Source organism: Seriola aureovittata, chromosome 21 (assembly GCF_021018895.1).
Source record: "Seriola aureovittata isolate HTS-2021-v1 ecotype China chromosome 21, ASM2101889v1, whole genome shotgun sequence".
Classification (NCBI taxonomy): Eukaryota; Metazoa; Chordata; class Actinopteri; order Carangiformes; family Carangidae; genus Seriola; species Seriola aureovittata.
In genome coordinates, this window is record NC_079384.1 from 21,508,195 (window position 1) to 21,530,794 (window position 22,600).

The following is a 22,600-nucleotide window of genomic DNA, read 5'->3' on the forward strand; positions in this document are numbered from 1 at the left end:
TGGGATATTTTTTTTCAAGTCCATCTTTAATCAATATTTATATTGAAAGTGCAATGGGTTACTGTAATAGTGCCATCCACAGTCCACAGTCCTTTATTATCCCACACTGCATGTTGGACAGCCTCATTTCTGTATCGCTCCAAAACCAACGAGCAAGAACACTGACACACACTAAACGCTGTGATTGGCCAGCTGCTGAACAGGCTTCTTCATGTGTTTTCCTCAGGGTTTACAACAGATGAGACAAATGTTAAAAAAAAAAGAAGAAGAAAAAAACAGACAGCAGCTAAAGTTAGTGCTGTTGGTTTCAAAGTCCGTTGAATCACAAGGTCTTTTTTTCCTGTTGCACCCTCTTTTTCTGCTGACCATAGCAGGTGCCCTGGAATCTGCCACACACACACACACACACACACACATAGAATGAGAGAGAGAGACGGACAGATAGCTCTTGGTGTCCTCTCTCACACATGTAGAGATCTAGTTCTCCGACTCAGAGTGTGAAAAGAGAAATGACCAGTTACAGGGTCCACGCTGCTTTACCTGACCCTCCCAGTCAAAATGAAGAAGACAACAAAGAAGAGGAGAAAGCTTTCGGGAATATTTTTGCAGAGTTAGAATCTGTGGACCTCCCTCTCGGAACCACATTAAGGTAAACTCATTAATCCAATTTAGAAAGTGAGAGATGTAAAATACTGATTGATCTCAATATACACATTAACAATCATGTGATGCCTTTATGAGCATCTATGTGGAGACTTGCATGTAGGCTACTGTATTTGATAAGGAAATAAACATACTTGCCTATATTACATTTGCTTAAAATACCAAAGGTGTAGGCTAATTTAACATTTAGTGCCATGTACTTTTAAAAACACTTAAAACATAGAAAGAAATTATCTTTATGGGCAGCAGCATTGCATGTTTTTGCCATTTTGCTGTCTGATATAAAAATCTGCAGACACTCAGGGCTGAATGAAATCCTCCACTGCATGTTTTTGTGACAATAGTTTATTAGTCTATATTTTGATTTACAGGGGACAATGTGTAATTACAATATTATTTTTAAAAGACACTAAACATGAGTGTCAAGAAATGACGGGGCAGTAACAGTGCTTTAGGGTTAGTGCATTAATATACAGACTGAATGATTTATTATTATGATAACATATTACTTGCTAGATTAATTGAAATTCTGCAATTCAATTGATGTAGCCAGCAGCCAATAACCAAACTGGTTTGCCATGTTGGCCACAGGACTTACTTTGGGGTAAAGGTCTGGGGATGTGCAATTCGCTTGCTGTGACCAACTGTATTGTAACGTACGGGATGTGTGGAAACCATACAGTGTATGGTGGAAACAAAGCTGCTGCCGCTGAATTCAACACAGCTGTAGTGCGCCCCCCACAGCCCAGATCCTGACCTGCACTCCGCTGCAGCTGCAGTAATAGCCACAATACACACACAACAGTCATGGCGGAGAATGAAACCCTGGAGTGTATAACGGAGCACGAGCGGATTTTACAGGAAATAGAGAGCACCGACACGGCTTGTGTCGGCCCTACTCTTCGGTGAGATTATATGGCTTCTTAGAGAGCATTTACCAATCATAATCTCTCTGTGTTTGGTTGCATCACTTACAATATCAGACCTTTTGTTCATGAGCTAGCTTAGCTAACCTAGCCACCGGCAGGCTAACGTTAGCAATTTCTGCCAGCAGGTATATGGAGTTGAAATGAGGCTTGAGCCTAGCTGGCTTGCTAGCTAACAGGCTAACATTGAGCAGTGTTTTAGTCACTTTAACGTAGCTTTAGTAAAACCGAATCTGTGTGACGTTTTCCTGGTTCTGTGTACTGATGGACGGCTGGTGACCTGTCAAAAATGTAAACATCATTTGTGGGTGTGGCTGTGGGACTTCACATCTTGCTGATGTTAACTAGCGGTGCTAACAATTTCGGCTAGTTGGTCAGCAAAAATAGAAAGTTCACCCTGCTGTCATTCCGCTATGCCATAGTTGGATGAGTCATCTTGACCCCCTGGTGTTGTTTTGTGTTGTGGTTGCTAAATAGCTTGTGACGGTAAAATTGGATGTTGAATTGCTCAAGCTAACGTTTTCTAGCATGCTGCATTGGTTATGGTAGATAGCTACCGAGCTAGCTTCCAAGGCCATACTGAATGACATTAGTTTGACAAATTGGTGTTAATAAACTGACTCCAGCTTCAGATGAATGCCTCCACCTGTCACACACACCTGTAGTATAAACAGACTTGTCTTTGAGCATACCTGTGGAAACCAGAGAATGTATGCTTTACCTCTGGCAGCTTGTTTCGTTTCAGTAATTATTTTATGATGGTATCAACACTGACATTCCTTTACCAGCACAGGTGATCAAGGTTGGTTGTAATAAAATGTCAGTTATGCCCTTTGCCTGTTTATTGGCTCGTTAACCATCTTGCTCTGCTCGTTAACGATCTGCTCTTTATAATCTGAGTAAGAAATAATCTCTCCTGGGTTTTGAAGAGTAGGTCCAGCTTCTGTCTGTTTGTGTTACATTTTCAAGCTTTTGTTTCCAGTTTGAGACATATTCCTGCTTGGTGTTTTACCTGCCTGAAGTGAAACTTCTGCTTTCATTCTTGATTGTATATGTGGTGAATTAGCATCACAATTGAATGGACTCATTATTGGAAATATTTTGAATACTGTTCACACTTTGCTAAATTGATGTTTTAAATTCATGCAACTTTTACAACAGGAGTTGAACTCGTTGAACCAATGTTACAGTTACATAAGACATATTATGTCTTAAGGGAAAGGGCAGGTACTCAATAGCTGTACAGTCAGGAATGGAGACATGACGTGTTGTTTATTTGTAAATGCATATGAATTATTTGTATCTTGTGCTTAAGAACAGGAATGGACTCGTGGGCAGTTTTTCTAACCAACCTTCACTCCAGAGGTTATTGGTGTATGATGTTTGCATATATTTTACTACTTAAGAGTCCTTTTTCTCCGGTGTACTCAATGCAAGTTGCTGTGCTTGCTTATACCAGCTACAGTGTAAGAGGCAGTGTGGCCTGGCAGTTGCGTACACCTCTTCCGATAAAAAGAGGAAGTCGTAAATGATGAAGTTATAAAATAGTTTTGTCTGATATATAGTGTATGTATCTGGGGATTGGTGTTATGACTGACTGACTTTTCACATATTAGAAGGTAGAAGGATGAAGCATATTGTTTGTAACCCAGAGGCCACTTTAGACTGGCAGAAGAGTGCTTCCTGTCCTGGCAGGAAGCAGGAAGATAGTGATCTATTTGTTTTCAGCAACCACCTGCTTTCAATTATTAATAGCAGGAAAGACAAGGTTCATATGGCAACATGGAGACTAATGATCAATATAGCACATGCATACTGGACGTGCTTGTGTCCAGTTTGCATGTGCTATGTTGATCATTATATCAGCCCTAGTTCTTAGCGGTAATCAGTTATTTATCAAGAACATAGAACACCAAACAATAACCAGTACCAGCTTTTCATTGTAAGGATTTACTGATTTTCTCTGTGTCATATCTGTATAATTGAATATCTTGGGAGTTTCGGACAGTTAAATTTAAAATTGTGTTTTATATTCTGCAAGTTAAACAAACTTTGAAAAATAAATAGATAGATTCATCAGTAATTAAATGAATATTTTTTCAGCCCCAAAAGGGATAGGAAATAGTGTTTCTTCCTTTACAACTCTACAATATAGTCATAACTTTGGACTTGTGATTTAGAAACATGATCCACTAAAAATTGTTATTTCTTGTATCTGATGCTACGTTCCACTTGTCTTCTGGCAACCCTTCTGTGAATTATTTGAAAGTAAGACTGGACATTTGTTAAGGTGAAGCAGCATCTGATTTGTTTAACAAAATGTCTGTTGATGACTGTTGGCTACTTTGTTGCTCCACACAGGTCAGGTCTAATGGGTGGGGTTTGTCCACTGCTGAATATTGTTTGTCAGAACAATGGGGTTTAGGGATTTTGGTGGCCTATATTGATTCTTATAAACTACAAAAGGGAAACTGGACACTGGCACTTATTAATTTAATTAGTAAAAAATTAAATGAATAAAATCAATAAAAAAGTTATATTAAACAAGAACATGAATTGCAACAAATTGTGCTTGTAAAATGGCCAGCAGAATGACCAACATATTCAGTACGGATGATTATTCTTATGATTTAATTCTTCCTATTTACTACTCATATTGATATGGTAATGGTTCCTTTTGATAAGTGCGATTAAAAAAAAAAAAACACAACACAAATGTGAAGGGATGCAGTGTTTGGCAGATACTGCAAGTTAGCTTTTGTTTTTATCTCGTTCACTACAATTTTCAATTTGAGGTCAGCCTTACAAACTCTACATGGCTGTATAAAACATAACGGATAAAAATGGGCTCAGGAGTTGACTGCTGTTTAGTAGCACAATAAATACAATATAGCCATAGATTACTTAAACAGCCTAGGGCCCAAGGGGTCAGTATACAGCTAATCTAGAGCCTCTCTGTAAAATGTCAATAGAGAGGTCATGATAATATTATTTCCTCCTCATCCTATTTAAGAATTATTTGTGTCTCCCGATGAGTTTTGAGTCTTAAGTCAGATGTAATAATTTTTTTTTAGAATATTGTCGTCCATTTATTTTTCTTCATATTACAACTACACAGGCTACAATAAGCCTATATTCAATTAGTCAAGCAGTTTATATATGTATATAAAGAATAGCCTTGCTGTAAGAAAACAGAACCTGTATCACAGTTTTCTTTTGGTGTTGTGTTTTTGTCGTATAAGATTTTGTTGTGATGTATTTCTGGGGATGAGTGACAGTGTGGATCTGCTGAGGCTTGAAGCTTTAAGAAAGATTTTAACAGTTTTGACCATCTCCAGCATCTTTTTATATAAAGCGTAATATCGTAGCTTTCTAACTAGCACAATATAGGCTAATGATGTTGAACTTCATTTTCTTGTTGCATGATACATTACCTTCATTTGTATAATATGTCTGTGTTAACTAGCTAACCTGCTTTAACTGTTAAAGCGGTTGGTGACACCCATCTCCAAAATAATATTATAAAGAAGATGTGTTGCCACACTTCATTATTGATGTCATAGTCTCCATCACAACTCTAAGTCTGTACAGTAAGGTTGTTTGATAAAAAGATCTATTTTATTATGCTGAAACCTTAGTGCACCGATTTAGTGAAATGTGTCTGGCAGTGGGTTGAGACAACAATAATCCTAAACTAACATCAGTTACATGTGATGTGTGATAAGTAATATTTGACTGGAGATAAAGAACATAAAACCTCCAAAGGAACAGGTTCCTTAGAGCAGATGTTTTGTTGTGTGCTTGTTGTTTGTTGTTAGCGGACTCAGTTTCTAAGCTAACGGTAGCTAGTGTTGCACACTGTTGAGGAGCGGAAGAGAAGCATTGTGGGAAGGCGCTCTGGAGAGAACATAAGCTTTGCATCTTTTGGATTTTCCTGGAAAATTATTCAATAGAAATCAGTCCACAGGCTGTTATAGGCATCAGACAAGACAAGGAAGGTCTCATTTTTTAATTATTTGCAATTGCAATCTGTTCACACAATAAAGAAAAGATTAATACATATATATTTCTTCACATTCTTACATATAGTACCTTTAAATTCATTAAAGGCCAATAGTTTTGGTGTAGATAGGTTCCATATTCATTTTCCTTTTGTTTCCTTTTTTTGTGTAATAGATGAAAGTCAGTTAATAAGAACTAATGTCAATATTTGCTCTAAGACTATACAATACAGATATCAAAATCTATGTGTAACACAGATGAATTTTGTTGCAATCCAACATTATCCATTTTAAATAACACAAAGAACATAAAAAACACATATGCAAGATATGCAAAGATACAGACAAAATACCATATGTAACCATTATGATGGGAAATTGATTTGAATACATTTAGTGATTTATGGGATTCATGTAAATTGGTCTGCCATAACTGACTCACAAAAACTTTGGGATCTAAAACCGCATCATGAAATAAAACAAAAACACATAAAACATGAGGGAAAATGTTGTCGGAAAATAAAAACAGCTTATTTATAAGGACATATTCAAATAAAAACTTAAAAAATAAATTATAAATGAATTATAAAAAGGACCAGGAAATTGGTTTAAAAATTGTATTGGGATTATTTCACAATGGCATGTTTATATGATATATTTTGCCAGTATTTATTAATATATTTACATATTTTATGATGCCCTATTTAGTTTATTTACGTTTTTGGTCTCCACAGAATGTGATTAATTTGTACTTTGGAAATCATAAAAACAGCCTATCTTGTCTCCAGCTGCTCCCATGATTGACGAGACGTCGCCTCAACACACAGTTGGATATTATAGTCTAAGAGTGACCTGTGGGAGTGGTCATGGAGGTGTTCAGGGTCATTCTCAGCCCAGCCTGTATTTGTAACAAAAATTATGAAACCAATGGATTAGAATTCTGTCAAATTAGCAGGGCTACAACTAACAATTATTTTTATTATCAGTTAATCTGCTGGTGTAGCGGCATGGTAGTGGTTAACACTGGGTCTGAATCCCAGGCCTGGGGGCCTTTCTGTGTGGAGTTTGCATGTTCTCCCTGTGCCTGCGTGGGTTCTCTCCCAGTACTCTGGCTTCCTCCCACAGTCCAAAAGCATGAACAATAGGTTAATTGGCAACTCTAAAGTGCCCATATGTGTGAGTATGTGTGCACAAGTGGTTGATTGTCTCTACATGTCAGCCCTGTTATAGACTGGCCACCTTTCCAGAGTGTAAAACTTGTGCTCTCTGGTGCATAAACTATGTATTGGAGACATTTGCCCCAGCTCTTGTTTACAATGAAACAGTAAAAGCTGGTAGTTTCAGCTCTGCGTACAAACATGGGTTTGTGACATCAGAACTAGTTTGAGAACCAGTCATGGTTCAGTATGTAACTTAAAGTGTGATGTGGAAACCTGAAACTTCCTGCACACAGGGATTTACATATTCATTGATTGTTGATGTTTCAATGAGGAAAAAGTATAGATGTCATGTGAAGACTTTAATTGAACTTCTTTGTGGTAAAACCACATCACATTCAAATATTTTGTTGGCATGGCTCTAAGGATGGCAATGCTGGTGTGTCGGTTGGTCTGTCCACCCCTTTGGTCTGGACTGAAATATCTCTGTAATCTGCCTGATGCAGACGCCTCCTTAATCACATTAAACTGTTAGTCTTTAAATCCTGTTGATGACAGGAATCATCAGACTCAGTGACAACACCCAAATGTCTTGCCTAAAATCAGTGTGCTGAGATAGTGTACTTTAGTTTGCCCTTTTGAATCAATAATTAGGACTTTTGTTTAGTCCTGGTTTAGTTTAAGTAAATGTGAGGTCATCAATCCTAAATGAATGTCAGAGATGTTCAAAATCAGAAAATAACCCTTTTCATTTACATGAACTCGATACTATTTATCAGCTATTTATTAACACAGCATGTCGCCACTCTAGCTTCACTAGATGGAGCTGTTACTCCAGGTGAAATGAATGGGGATGTCAGTAGTGTAGTAGGTCATGGGCTCATAGAATTTGTCAGTTGTCTCATATGAGAAGTTTATTATAATTAGAGGTTAATGTATGTCTTTTTGTCTTTTGTATCCTTGCTGTTAAATCAGCTCTATGACTTTAAATTGACCTCATGTATGTCTTAAAGCCCAAATCTGATCGTAAAGGCCTGTTGGTGAATATACTATCCAAGAGTCACTGTTTGCTCAAGGACACGTGCAGTAGCTGCCAGTGGATACACTTTCAGGCTGCAGCCATTCTGTTTTCAACACACTGTTATTTCATTTTAGTCTCTGAGTTATAACTGTACTTGTTTGAACCTTTATTGAGAACAAATGTAAACTCAGAGCACAGAACATATACATGTGTAAGAACAAAAAAAGGAAACATGGTGTTAGAATGAAATCATAACATAATACAAATAAACCTCAGGTGTAGGAATAATGCAGAGAGCTGTTTGCATTCAGTAGAAATAAATTATTATGTAGCAGGAGACAGGACAAAAGGCAAAACTGGTACATCAGGTAAAGATGTATATTCAAGTAATTTTATTTAGCCTAATAGTTTTTTTTTAATAGTTCAGGTTTTTGCTGCTTTTTTATTTTAGTTGAAACAGTAGTTGAATATAATTATCCAGAAAATCAAATTGTGGCGTCAGAGTCAGGCTTTAAAAGCTTACCAAAACACAGTGAATTCCTTCTCAGAGCAATTAGATGCAGCAAAGGATTTAGTCCTTAAATTTTACTATAATCACTAGAAATGATGGTGAGAGCAAGTGGAAAGTTGACAGTTTTACGCTTGTTTATACCTGAGGTGGATGTGCTATAGTCATTATTCTGGGGCAGTGTAACTTCTACAGAAGACATCAGAAATACTCCACTCATATACCATGATTATGTAAAGTAGGGTGGACAAAGGTGGCATGTAAACATTTCACAGCAGACCCGTGAAATAAGAATATGATGAACCTGAAAATGACCATAATATCGCTTTAAATGACTGTTCACAGCATATCTCTTCTCTTGGATCCAAGACAAAGAAAACATATAATAGATTTCAATTGACTATATCAGTGGTTGACATACAGCTGCCCGGGGGCCAAACTGACCCCCCAACAACAACAACAACAACAGTACTTGACCATGTTAGTTCAACATCCTCCCTGCATGTTATTCTGTGATAATGTTGCAGTGATTAAATCTTTACCACTGTCTTTTGTGAAGAATAGTCACATTTTTGAGCCCTTGCTTCAGGGATGTGTGATAAAGTGTGGCAAGTTAGTTCTTCTGCTAGTTTGTTACAGTGGCCAGTGGGTGACTACAACAAAAGCTTGATCATACCATTACAAGAGAGACATCTGTACAGTTAAAAACAGTTAAACACCTCAAACTGTTTTTACTCTTTGTAATCTAATTGCTTCAACAATGAAGATTTCAAGACGTGAATTAGTTTTTTGGCAGCTTTTAATATTTGTAAAGGGCCAAAGCTTAGACAGGGTGTTTTTATGAACCAACTTCAACTTTCTATTGTAAATACTATAGATACACACACACCATAACACACAATCAGGATCACACACAGCAGTAACCCATGCATAGATGTGTCAGCTTTTCAAGGCTGTATAATTCAGCTGTGGTGAGGAACCTCCGTCAAGCTGCAGTTGATCATGGAAAGTGACATATGAGCAAATCCTGTTCATTCTGACAGTTGTTCTGACAGTTTTTTTTTTTCTGTTTTGTCACGCTCCCCCTCCTGCCTTATCTCCCTCTTCTTCTGTTCCTTCCACTCCCCTGTTTCCTCACCTGGTTTGTGTCTTTTAGGTCTATTTACGATGACCAGCCCAACGCCCACAAGCGCTTCATGGAAAAGCTGGATGCCAGGATAAGGAACCATGACCGTGAGATAGAGAAGATGTGCAATTTCCACCACCAAGGCTTTGTGGATGCCATCACAGAACTCCTCAAAGTCCGCACTGATGCAGAGAAACTGATGGTAAGAGAGATTACTGTAAACAGGATACTGGCCAGTAGAGAGATGACAATAGAACAGTTTGGTCTGTAACACACAGTGGCTGTTAAATCTAAAATATAATATAATATAAAATAATTAAAAATATAAAAATATAAAATATAGGAAAACTAAAATATAGCGGCGTATCTATCACAGTATACAAGGTATGATTTTCTATCACCATTGGTGGTGGTGGTATGTGTTATATTGTAGATTGTGACATAATTTCTTAAATATTGAGAGGATAGCTACTAAAATACAGTTTGACTGTGTGGCAAAATGTCCGATATTAATTCATATATTAAACAATATATCATCATATTGCCCATATTTAATGTCAAATGTAGCAATGAAATCTAATTATCATATAAAATGTTTGATTATTATTATTTTTATATTATTTTCAATGAAACAATATTGTGTTGACAACACAACAGAGGTGAAAATGATGATGTAAATGCTGTAAGTGACTGAAAGTAAAATGTGGAGGTCAGAATGATGATAATCAGACTTTTAACATGATGATAACACCACTGAAGTGCCAGGTGCATGTATAGTATGTGTCGAACTTTCATTCACTTTGTGAAAGCTAGTAATGGCAGGCTACATACAACTGAAATTACATCCAGGTAACTTAAAATGATCATTTGCCTTGTTCATTGCTGAATGTGAGACCGGGAACACACACACACGCTGTACACACCGTACAGCGTGTGTGTGTGGCGGCTGCGGGACGTCTTGGTTTGCATTTCGGTGCCCATGCTAACGGGTCGGAGCAGACACTGTCCCTGTGTGACACATGCGTGAGACGCCTCATTGCGTGGGTGATCACATGACATGTGAAGCTTCCAGCAAAAACAGACAGAGAAAAGACCTGTTGATGTCATATTGACATCATACCAGCAACATAACATAAACCTGACACCTTTTACTATAGTTTCAATGTCTAGTCTGAATCTGAATATGACACAGACATGAAAAAATTTAAATATTATGTTTTTTAACCATTTTAGCAGCTGCATGTGGAGACAGCAGCATTTTAGTGTCCCTTTCTATTAAAAATAAATCAGAAATTAATTTATAATGAAAAGAAATCCAACATTCCAGTAACGTGTAAACTCTCAATATAGATAGATAGAGCTGCAGTAGTAGTCCTTGCTCTTGGTGCATATACTTACCTTTGCAAGTACCAGTTATTGATTAACAAAAATTTGTTTATTAAAATCTTACACCTACAATCTGGTGGGTGAGATAAAACATAAGAAGCATTTCTGTTGGCTAATCTGCTTTGAAGTCACAGTGTGACAAGCTAATGCATCTCTGTGGTCTTTGAGTTTGCAGGAATTAGTGTCTGCGAGTTACAGTATCTAATGAGAGGAGACACTGTGCCATAATGGAGAGGTCATAGGTTCTATTCCCTGGTATCTGACCAGTGCAGCCTTTAGCTGTTCTAGATTAACAGTCTTGGTTAAGTTTCTAGCATTGTTTCTTCACTCCCGCTCTGGTACCATACCCTTGCTGCAAGAAAGAAGAAGCAGTGATTATGTAGTCAGTCCCTTTTGTTTGAAAGCTTCACTGTTGAAAGGATTGTCATCAAAAAGCCGACTGGTCAATTGGGTCATGGTTCTCAGCCGTGTGACAAGAGCCGAGAGTTCAAAAATCCTCTTCCAGAATCGAGAAGTTTGTCACTGAATCTGTGAGAAAGAGCCTGTCACAAGCCATTAAACCCCATGAAAGGCCCAGTGCACCAGCGATGGGTTCAGGTCCCCACTGCCTGGTTAATCTGAATTTTCCTGCCTTTGTCCTTGCCCCTTCATGGACAATGAGCTGATTACAAGGCTGAGCAGCTGCAGCGAGGGAGGTAGAGAGGGAAAAGAGAGGGCAAGGGGGGGGGGGGGGGGGGGGCAGACAGAGCGAGGACAGACAGATAGACACGTGACAGCATGTATGGCTGAACCAACACCGAGGTATTCATACAAAAAGTCTTCAAATCTGAAAAAAATACCATCACTCGCCCAGAGAAAGTCATGGAGTAAAACCAAAATTTAAATTGAGTCTTATTCAACATTAACAGACCAATTAATATACCAATGATGCGTGAACATTTTCATTCTTCCAACTTGATCTTTAATTTGTGCAGCAATTTCAATATATACTGTATATCAATATATTTACATATCAACTTGCAAGATGCTTCAATATTAAAGCCAACTGGTTCCTACTGAAAAAAACATAAATCTTAAAAAATCCTCACATATATATATATATAGTTTCATATTTAAAAAAAAGACTTCTTCTACTTCCTAATCTCCTAAAACAGCTGCTCATTGTAGTTAATAACAAAGGTTACTCAAACAAGAGGAAATAGGGCATTTGTTGTGGACAACTCTAAGTGGCAGATTGGTCCCCGTTTGAGTATTTTTAGCAACAGACGTGTGTGTGTGGAATAAACATGTCACCCAGTGCAACAGTGTGGCCCCACTGATGTGTTTTCAATTAACAATTAACAATGGAGCTCTGTGGCTCAGAGGAACAAGACACATGGAATTTTTTGTTAATTGGAAAAAATATCAATATCACCAGACTTGTACTTGAAGGTCTAGATACGGTGAGTGGTGTGGAATTGTAAAATAAAACAAATGTAGGAGCCATGAACTGAGAAAAAAATGAAATAAAAAGGAAAGAATGTGAAGCATGTGCAGTTAAACTGATGTTTGTGTTTGCTTTCACAGGGTCAAGTGACAGACACTAATCGAAGACTACAAGAAGCCGGGAGGGAGGTAAAGCCACATATTCCTGTATGCATGAATGTGCTTTTTATTGTGCTGTCATGACGCATGTGGGCTCGTTAACCCCGAAGACAGTTCTGCATTAGACATGACCGTTCTTTAACCCAGCAGTTAAGAGCGGCGGCCTCTTTCTCATTGTCTCCCTCCACTGTGCGTTCCTGCCCTCAGGTGACAGCTCAGACAGAGGAGGTGATTTGCTGTCGGATCCAGCAGAGGAACATGGCCACTACTGTTGAGAAGCTCCAGCTCTGTATACCAGGTACCACTGCTGCTTGCATATCAGTGTGATGGTCACTTTAATTGTAGTACTAATGTGGTATTAGTGTCAGTCACCCGACTGACCCCAGGGTGCCACTGGTCCTTGTACAAATACTTGTTCCTTGAATATGACCAGTTCAGCAAAGAGGAAGTTGTGGGCATGTTGAATGAGTAGTGTTCCTTCTAACAAGACAAACAGACCCACAACTATTTAGATTGTGGCCATGACAAGAGCTTATGTAATTCTTTAAACATTAGGGCTGTTTTACAGCTTGTCACCTGTAACCTAAGGGGTAATAATTTATAAAAAGGGAAGGAAATTCTGCCCCTCCTCAACCAAATGATATCCATGACTGTGGAAGCTGACTACAGACATTTTGATGATTATCATGTTTTTTGGGCCAAAGATTCCTAGATTCACAGTGGTTTGTATCTGTGCACCATCCAAACGTGTGCATCACAAGTGGAACACAGGCTGGCAACTAAAATAACCAAATGTGTGATTTGAAGCTGTGTCCACAAGTTGTCATGAATTTGTTAGTTAAGTTAAAAAGTTTCTGTTACGAATGTGTTTGAGTAAACTGCTTGAACCAACACAGCCGTCAACTGACGTGTCTTCTTTGTCTTCTTTCGCAGTGCTAGAAATGTACAGCAAACTTAAGGAGCAGCTGGAATCCAAAAGGTATCCATCTCTCATCATCGTGTCATGATTATACCATAACATAAAATGTACAACTGCAATATTAAACACAGCTGATTGGAACTTTGAAATCCTGAAGGTTTCCACATTCTTAAAGACTAACTAATGATGCTGCTCCCCTGCCAGCTGGTGGTGACAGTGATATCTCACCGTGTGCAGCAGTAATGTACTGTAATAGCACCACACTACATCACAGCTGGGTGGTGGTTTCACCTACATCACACCACACCTGACCGCAGTCAGCTGTGATGTAGGTGGTGTGGATAAAGCAGATTGGCAACACAAGCCAGGGGTGTGGCCAGAGGTCGAACAGACTAGACCTCCCAGCCAATAGAAGCTACTGCAGCTTTTTTTCCTCCCGAAATCTAGTGGAGATTTACTTTAATTTAACAGAGGCTGAAAGTCTTGTTTTTGCTGACCTCCACCGCTTCAAGAATAGACCCCTTCACTTCTTTCATATTTTGTTATGTGGCAGTAAAGCAACCTGCAAGTGACACACATTAGTGGGAACTTTTGCAACAGAGTTGAGACCAACTTTCTGAATAATGTTTTAGTTCCATTATAGAAAGAACGTCACTGTGTTCGGCTGCTGCTTGAGTCAGAAATTTCGATTAAATATAGTTCAATAAGAAGATACAGTGATTTGTTGATTTTGAATCTTCAGCTATCTATTTGTTTATTGCTTTAATGTCAGAAACATTGTAAATAACAGCTGGAAAAACGGAGGTGTTCTAAAGCTTATGACTAGTAGTGTATGCATCAGTTTCTGTCACTCACAACATTTTATATCCCTATATATTTATCAATATCTCTCATTTTTAAGTATGAGGATTTTAACTAGCATTAGTTATTGTCACCTTTTTACTTAAAGCTTTAGAAATATATTCAGAAAATACAAAAACATAATCAAAGAAGTTTTAAGTTAAAGCCTCATGCTCAGTTTTATGGTCAGGTCAAACACGAAACTTTCAACCATAGAGGGCAGTGAAAGATCTTCTATAACCTGTTGTTAAGTTACTTTTACTGAAACGATTGGCCAACTTTCCAACACAGAGCTTTTAGCTAGAAAGCAAAGCTCTGTTATCTAACATCCTAACTAGACTGCAAAATCATCCAGTCTTCATGATGCAGGTTTTCCTCCTGACTTTTCAACTCATCAACTGCTCTGAAGGTTTGATTGAACTTCATTTTTACCCCATGAACTTCATGTTTGGCCACATTTACATGCCTATCTTTATAAAGAGGGGAGGAGAGTTCACTTTAGACAGGAAAATAATGACCCTTTCTTGTTCATTAGTGTGTACCAAAGGAAGAGGCCATTCACTGGCAGGACAATTGACCCTCAGTGTGCCCTTGTTCAGAACAAGGCCCCCTCACTTCAGCTCTGTCACGGCCCACAGCCAGTCCAAGACAATTAGACCATGCTGGCCACCTTGTTGGATATGTGTGTGTTGTGGTTACTTTAAGCAATAATGACATGGCCTATACTCTGTTACTGTATTGGAATGAGTTTGTATTGCCCAAATGCACATTATTGTCTGTACTGTATGCGCTGATGCCCAGGTCACATTCTGTTCAATTTCCTGCCACTTGCAGCCTTTGTGTCCTCCATCCTGGTGACCTGCACTCTGACAAACCTTTTCACTGTACAGTTTATGAGTCTGTCTTCTGTTCATGTGTATACAACACATTTTACACTCACTGACCGACCAATTAGATCCCTTCACAGCCTGCCTATCAGCCTAATGATGGGAGCCCAGCACACTGACCCAAGGCTGAACCCTTGTGATGTGTGCATACTATATCAGACCACAACATCTTTATTACACAGGTTTCAGAATAGGCACAGACAATAAAATATCACACTGCGGCAGCTAATGAACTAGATATACATATAGCTCTTTAATTCTGCTGTTCCTTAAAAGAGTTAAGAGGGTCTCCAAAGGGAGACTCAGAGGTTTTTGGTGTTTGTTTTTTTTGGAGCTACCATGAGTTTGTTTTAGATTATGGTATTATCAGCTAATTTGGAAACGTGACAGGTAAGTTTAAGGCACAAAGTTCATTAGTCAAGCTCATTAGTCTGGTTTAGATGTCAGGGAAGATATTTTTTATTATTGAGCGGTCTACTATTCGTCATGCGAGCAGGATCCTATTGGACCCTTCTCGTTTGTTGAACTGAGTATGTGCTAATTAATTAAGAAGGAGATGCAGAGTCATACATATTTATAGGCAGGTCCTGCAGGATGTACAGGAGCGTAGAGAGGCAGCTTTTCTCTGATCTTGTGTTTGTTTGTGAGCATGTAAAGAGAGATGTGTTTGTTTGGTGCTAATTTATTTACTAAGGTGTGTATACTTTGCGATGTGTCCCTAGAAATCTTGTAGTTTTTGACAGAGTTAATGATTTTGTGATTGATTTGTTTGTTTTTTTAGCCTAGTGTTTGTTTGTGTACTCTTATTCTAGATCTTAATGTTATGGTTTTTATGCAGCAGTTCCCTTAATCTGAGATCATTTTCTCCTATGGGAGACAGTAAAATTAACTTTGACCTTGAGGGGGTCTAAAGGAGACGACACTATCCCACCATATTTTAATACACTGGTCACAATTGTAATACATTAGTCTTAGATCCATCTGGTTCTTATTCTCTGGAGACGCAGGCACTTTAAGTTTTCTCAGAACACTGTCATGGACTTTTACTTCAACACTTGTTTTGCCACCATTTCTATGCTTTCCTTTTTATTAACAATCAGGCAGCCTACTGTTCACTGAACCAAATTCAAAAGTAAACTTTATTGTCACTATCTCTCAAGTCTGCAGTTACGTGAAAGGACCATAGCTGATCCTCCTAACTGAATCTCTACCATTTGTTTCTGCAGATACTATGCTGCGTTGAAAACCATGGAACAGCTGGAGAAGGTCTACATCCCCAGGTACGATCATAACATCAGGGTTTATGTAACCACATTTAAATTTGACAAGGAAAACAAGACGGGAAGAAGCAGTGTGATACCCACCATGGGTTAAATCATTCATTTTTGGATTTGGTTAATTTCCCTACTGTAGTATTTCTTTTTCATACAACATTAGATTATGTTAGTTTGAATTTGATAGTAGGCTTTAATCATACCTGGCATTAACATGCGTCTCTGATGATCTGAAGTGGACAGCTCTAAGTACAAGTGTGAATGCACCCAAGATGCATTGAGATCTGACTGCTCAGACCACATTCAGAGGTGGTCTTGGCCACATAGTAGTGTGTGTGTGAAGGTGTCCTGGATCACATTGAAGGACCGCCTGCTCAACTGATGTCCTCTGTGTAAGTGAAAGTACGACCTTATTCACACTCCACTTGATTCCCAAATCGTGTAAGCTAGCTTTGGCCACACTGTCTGGAGATTTTGAAAAAGCCGTAGAGACATCTTATGGGTCCGTCAAACTTCTTCTTCTTTTAATTCCCAGCAGACTAGGCATGGGAAGTTCACTGCATCACTCGAGACGCGTGTAGAGATGCATTCTAATGCCCGATGTGAACTGAGGTACTTAGAGCTGTCCACTTGTGATCGGACCACCCAAGACGCATGTTAGTGCCAGGTGTGAACAGGTGCATACTTTTTAAAAGTTGACAGAAGTGTATTGGCTCTACAGGGTCAGTCAGTACAGGTTCTGTCAGATCATGGCTGAAAACCTACCCAGACTGAGAGAGGAGATCAAGGAGATCTCGATGTCAGACCTCAAGGACTTCCTGGAGAGCATCAGAAAACACTCTGACAAGGTTGGAGAGACTGCCATGAGACAGGTATGAGAGTCTGTGTTTTTTAAAAATAAAAAACCCTCAATAGCTGTGAGGAGGTATTTAACATCTCACCAGTCAGTGTGGATGTCCCCCCAGGCACAGCAGCACAGGACCTTTAACAGCGCCGTGATGAAGCAGGCCAGCATGGGCCACTATGCCAAGCCTGTGTACTCCCTCAACGGACGAACTCACACCCACAACGGCCTGATGATGGACGAAGACACAGGAGATGAGGAGGAAGCAGATGAAGAGGTAAAGAAACATTGTGTGTATTTTAGTGTGACAATATGATAACACTAAAATGTGTGTGCATCTTCTCCAGAACTGTGTTTTAAAGACTGTCACAGACTGTTTAGTTCTGTCATGTGTAATGCTGCTTGATGTTTATAGAACATGCAGGTAGAGCTGTGTTTTTCTGCTATACACTGTAAATATCATGGCATGCTCAGTATTGAGTCCATAAATGTGTATTTGAGTTGTAATCAAAAGGGGAGTCTTTTCTTATCAAGAACTTCCTTTCAGGTATAAATTCAGCACCTCCAGAAGATAATTGTCATAGCACTACACTGTATTTATTTTCTATGATTAAGGTCATTTTAATAGTTTTCTACTTAATTGCATTAGTTGATGAATGCCTGTAGGAACAGCACTGTTGCATGAATGCAGAAGTCTTTGACGGTATAATCACATTTCCTCATATGTGTTTGACAGATTCTTACAGCTCAGGACCTGGTGGACTTTTCGCCTGTTTACAGATGTTTACACATTTACACTGTGCTGGTAGGTGTCTCTGCCTCTTACACACACACACACACACACACACACACACACACACACACAACACTGAAGTTAGAAAAGTGGTATAGCTGCATTATAATTCCAGAATTAAACATGATTAACAAAATACCTCATCACTGACTGTGGGGGGGGGCTGTGGCTCAGGAGGTAAAACGTGTCATCCACTAAGCGGTCAGTGGTTCAATTCCCCGTCTGCATTTCGAAGTGTTCTTGGGCCCAAATTGAATGGGTGAATGTGGCTTCCATTGTAGTGGTCAACAGTGCTATATAAGTCCACTTAACCTAGAGCCAGCAAGCTCTATACCGAAGGTTCAGTGATATGTTAGAAAGCAGAATGAACTCTAAGTTCATCACAGCAGAACAATTACAGTGTGTTGATGTGAGGCTGTACATACTGAATACTATATTTCTCTGTTCCGTTGAATCTCTGCTGATACAGTATACTGTATAGCTCAGAGAATATTACATATATTGCTACTATTGACTAGCCCAGTGGAGGGTGCTGTAGGCACCTGTCATCATTTGGAAAAGCTTTATTTTTTAAAAATTAGAAGAAAAAAAAGATTTAACCTCCACGGAGAAAGTTTTTGAAAAGTGACATTATTGTATTTTCAAATGTAGATGATTGTTTCTCCACTGTGGCATTTACACTTCTCAAAAGTCTATATTTAAAAAATGAAGACACTCTGGTTTGTAAAAGCAAAATTAATCTTGAGCCAACAACTTCCCCTCAGTAACTTTATGGTTCATTGTGTTTGTTGTGTTTCTCTGTGTCTGCAGGGTGACCGAGAAACATTTGAGAACTATTACAGGAAACAGAGGAAAAAACAAGCCAGACTCGTGCTGCAGCCACAGGCCAACATGGTGAGGAACACACGTCATGAAACACACGTCATGAAACACACGTCATGAAACACACACGTCATGAAACACACACGTCATGAAACACACACGTCATGAAACAAACGTCATGAAACAAACACGTCATGGAACAAACGTCATGAAACAAACACGTCATGACACACACACGTCATGACACACACACGTCATGAAACACACGTCATGAAACACACACGTCATGAAACACGTCATGGAACACACACGTCATGAAACAAACATATAATGAAACACACGCGTCATGAAACACACGCGTCATGAAACACACGCGTCATGAAACACACGCGTCATGAAACACGTCATGAAACACACGTCATGAAACACACACATCATGAAACACGTCATGAAACACACGTCATGAAACACACACATCATGAAACACGTCATGAAACACACGCGTCATGAAACACGCGTCATGAAACACACGCGTCATGAAACACGTCATGAAACACACGTCATGAAACACACACATCATGAAACACACATATCATGAAACACACACATCATGAAACACACATATCATGGACTGTTGGATGAATTAACAATGGCCATTGTTAAAAATTATTTATGGTCAATTCTGGTTTTTGTGTGTGTGTGTGTGTGTGTGTGTGTGTGTGTGTGTGTGTGTGTGTGTGTGTGTGTGTGTGTGTGTGTGTGTGTGTGTGTGTGTGTATCCAGCATGAGACAGTGGAAGGGTACAGAAGATACTTCAATCAGATTGTAGGGTAAGATGTTCCTCATTTTCACTTCATTGTAACAGAATTTTACCTTGAACATGACATTCTGCTGACAGTCAGTGGGTTATGTTTGCTTCACTGTAGATATATTGTCAATGAAAGTATCGAGATGTGTGTTTTCTGTGTGTGTGTGTGTGTGTGTGTGTGTGTGTGTGTGTGTGTGTGTGTGTGTTGTGTGTGTGTGTGTGTGTGTGTCATCAGGTTCTTTGTTGTGGAGGATCATATCCTTCATGCCACACGGGGGCTAGTGACCAGAGCCTTCACTGATGAACTGTGGAACATGGCCCTGTCCAAGATCATCGCCGTGCTCCGCACACACTCTGTAGGCTCTCACACAAACACATACATGAACACACGCACACACAGCCAACAGGGTGTTGACTTTGAATGAGAAGGAGACTGTTGCGAGTTAATAGAGATAATAGAGCCTGCTGCGGATCTATTTATCCTGCAAGAGCCTTCATTCACTGGCTCACACACACACACACACACACACACACACACACACACCACTGTGGAGGTCAGTGCCCCCACAAACACACAAATGATGTCACTCTAAAGAGAAGAGGTCAAAACACACATACGCATGCAGCCAAAGAGGAGGTCATTGGGGCCTTAATGAGAGACAGATTGCAACAATAACAGCAGATTAAGGAGGCATATTCCTGACTGCTGGGTTCCAGTCAGTTGTAAATGACCCAGAGGATTATGCTAACAGGCCAGAAAATGGGCCGCACAGCGTGAGGTGAGAAGACTAACAAAGGCCCCATGTCTCCCCCCTGGCTTGCAGCCCCTCTGCTGGGCCACAACGCAGCAGGCCACAGTGCCAGGTTCCTGCACTTACAGCCTCTGTATGATCAGACCACAGAGGGAAGACCCTTTCACTAATATGCCCATGAGACAGTCACTGATAATTCACTATGAAAATATGTTGAATTTTGTGGTAACTACTGTTTTTGTTGTTTTTGTTTTTGTGTTCATCATTCGCACAGCAAATTAACAGAACACACATAGAAAACTTGGCTAAAAAATCACATCATATTCATTCATGGATCAGAATATGGCAGCTATAGACTAATAAAACCGATGCGATACGTTCCTGTCACTGCTGTGGTTTGCTGCTGTTAAGCTGGGCCTCTAGCTGATTGTTGACTGTATGTGTGTGTGTGTGTCTGAGTAAACAGAGAGGCAGGCAACCGCTGCTTTACATCAGATCTCAAGTTGTGTTCATTTACTCCGTTGATTTACACACTCTTGCGCTTGGCAGGATCCTTGTGTCAGTGGTAAGGGACTCAACTGTTCTGCTTTCAGGGTCATAAATCACTCTGTACTCCAGAAAAATAGAGGGACTTAGTTAGCTAGTGTTAGTGTTGAGTGACCCTTGGCTAAACCACTCCCCCCTCAGTTACTGTTGTTATGCCTGTTGAGCTTTCTATTCTGGCACTTCATGTAGGACATTTACAAGGATAACTGTGTCAATTTTGATTCTTGAAATCATTTCCAAAACAACAAAAGTCAGTCAGTCACTCACAGGTAGTAGAAATGCACAGCTGTATTATTTAGCAAATGTAATACATGCATTGTTGGACTGTTAGCAGCAGTTGTATACATGCCATGGACACTCATTTTTTTAATTCCATTTGGTTGAATTTTTGAGGGCAGTGTAGAGAGCATACATCTCACACTCAGAATTCATGCTCTCATTAAGTGGTGCATACGTGTGACAAATTAAAGGAAAACCAACATAAAGTGTCTTAGTAAGGTGTTGGGCCCCCACATGCTGCTGCTTCACTGGTGGTCAATTGGATTGAGATCTGGTGACTGTGAAGACCATAGCACATATTCCTACTCATCAAACCATTCAGTGACCCCTCGTGCCCTATGGATGGGGGCATTGTCATCCTGGAAGTTATCAATCCCATCAAGACAGAATTGTTTCACTGTAGTATAAAGCTGTTCCCTTAGAACAACCTTGTTTTGATTTGCAGTGACCCTTCCCTCTAAAAGGACAAGTGGGCCCAAACCATGCAAAATGACCCCCCAGCATAACAGAGCACCAGATCCCTTCACTGCAGGGGTCAAGCATTTAGGCCTGCGCCGCTCTCTTGGTGTACGCCACAAATGCACTCACCCAGTTGTGAAGAATATAGTGAAAATTACTCATTCAACCATGACACTTTTTTCAAATCTCTGTTGACCAGTGCCACTGAACTCTCAGATGTGCATTCTTCTTTGTAATGAGGGGTTTATGCACAGATGCTCTATCCCTCTCTCTGTCACTTGCTAACACAGTCTGATCACGTCCTGCATTGACATTCTCAGTCATCTGAGGAAGAGCTGCTCTTCTGTTTTTCTTATATATCTCACTAATGCACGAGCATCACGGTCATCAAATTGCACTATTGATCTTTCCCATAGATGTAAATGACATCACTTTTGTCGCTGTTCCTATTGAAACCCTAGTCAGTTGAGCATCTTTGTGACCGAAGCTCCATCTTGATACAAAATCTGGGCCTGCTCAGCATTTTTATACCTGCCACAGAGCATGATAATGCACCTGTATGGAAGCATCTGAATTGGTTAGGTTTCTCCACACATTTATTCAGGTTTGTCCTCTGATTTGTCACCATCTGTAGATTTTTAGTTTCTGAGCATCAGTTTTGTCAGATGAAGTGCCAACTGCTGCTGGCAGAGTAGCAGCGGCTTTGGCAGCGATATCTAGCCAATTAACGTGCTCCAGTAGACTTTTTAATGGCTCTGATTGACTTATTGGAGAATAAGAAACCTACAAAAGTATCTTAAATATCTCCATAATTGGGTTGATGATGTTGTGTTAACTCAGCGTCGTATAAAGAAGGACGCTAACATGTCTCAGGCAAATGTTATCATCCTCACCAATAGATGAGCCATGGAGAAGAGATAGAAATAAAAACTGAGATGTTGTTGTATTACAAGTTACATCACATTATTACAGTGGAGGCCTTTCTCACGTAATAATGTACTTAGC

The 22,600-nt window shown here is 39.5% G+C and overlaps 1 protein-coding gene across 8 annotated transcripts in view; it reads left to right on the forward strand.

The window, feature by feature from the left end:
- Positions 1 to 448: 448 nt before the first annotated feature.
- exoc6 (exocyst complex component 6) overlaps positions 449 to 22,600 on the forward strand; it is a 50,612-nt gene continuing 28,460 nt past the window's right edge. For 3 of the 8 annotated variants that reach the window (XR_008826249.1, XM_056365792.1, XM_056365794.1), the window contains exons 1-12: positions 449 to 649; positions 9,433 to 9,604; positions 12,355 to 12,402; positions 12,580 to 12,670; positions 13,306 to 13,351; positions 16,245 to 16,298; positions 17,014 to 17,164; positions 17,237 to 17,413; positions 17,873 to 17,941; positions 18,740 to 18,823; positions 19,535 to 19,581; positions 19,795 to 19,915. Coding sequence is in view for 7 of the 8 variants with exons in the window: in XM_056365792.1 (XP_056221767.1) it covers positions 510 to 649; positions 9,433 to 9,604; positions 12,355 to 12,402; positions 12,580 to 12,670; positions 13,306 to 13,351; positions 16,245 to 16,298; positions 17,014 to 17,164; positions 17,237 to 17,413; positions 17,873 to 17,941; positions 18,740 to 18,823; positions 19,535 to 19,581; positions 19,795 to 19,915 (1,200 nt within the window). In the remaining variant the exon portion in view is untranslated. Of the gene's footprint in view, positions 650 to 1,456; positions 1,569 to 9,432; positions 9,605 to 12,354; positions 12,403 to 12,579; positions 12,671 to 13,305; positions 13,352 to 16,244; positions 16,299 to 17,013; positions 17,165 to 17,236; positions 17,414 to 17,872; positions 17,942 to 18,739; positions 18,824 to 19,534; positions 19,582 to 19,794; positions 19,916 to 22,600 lie in introns of those variants that run through there. The other 5 variants (XM_056365793.1, XM_056365796.1, XM_056365797.1 and 2 more) reach the window with 3 other exon arrangements.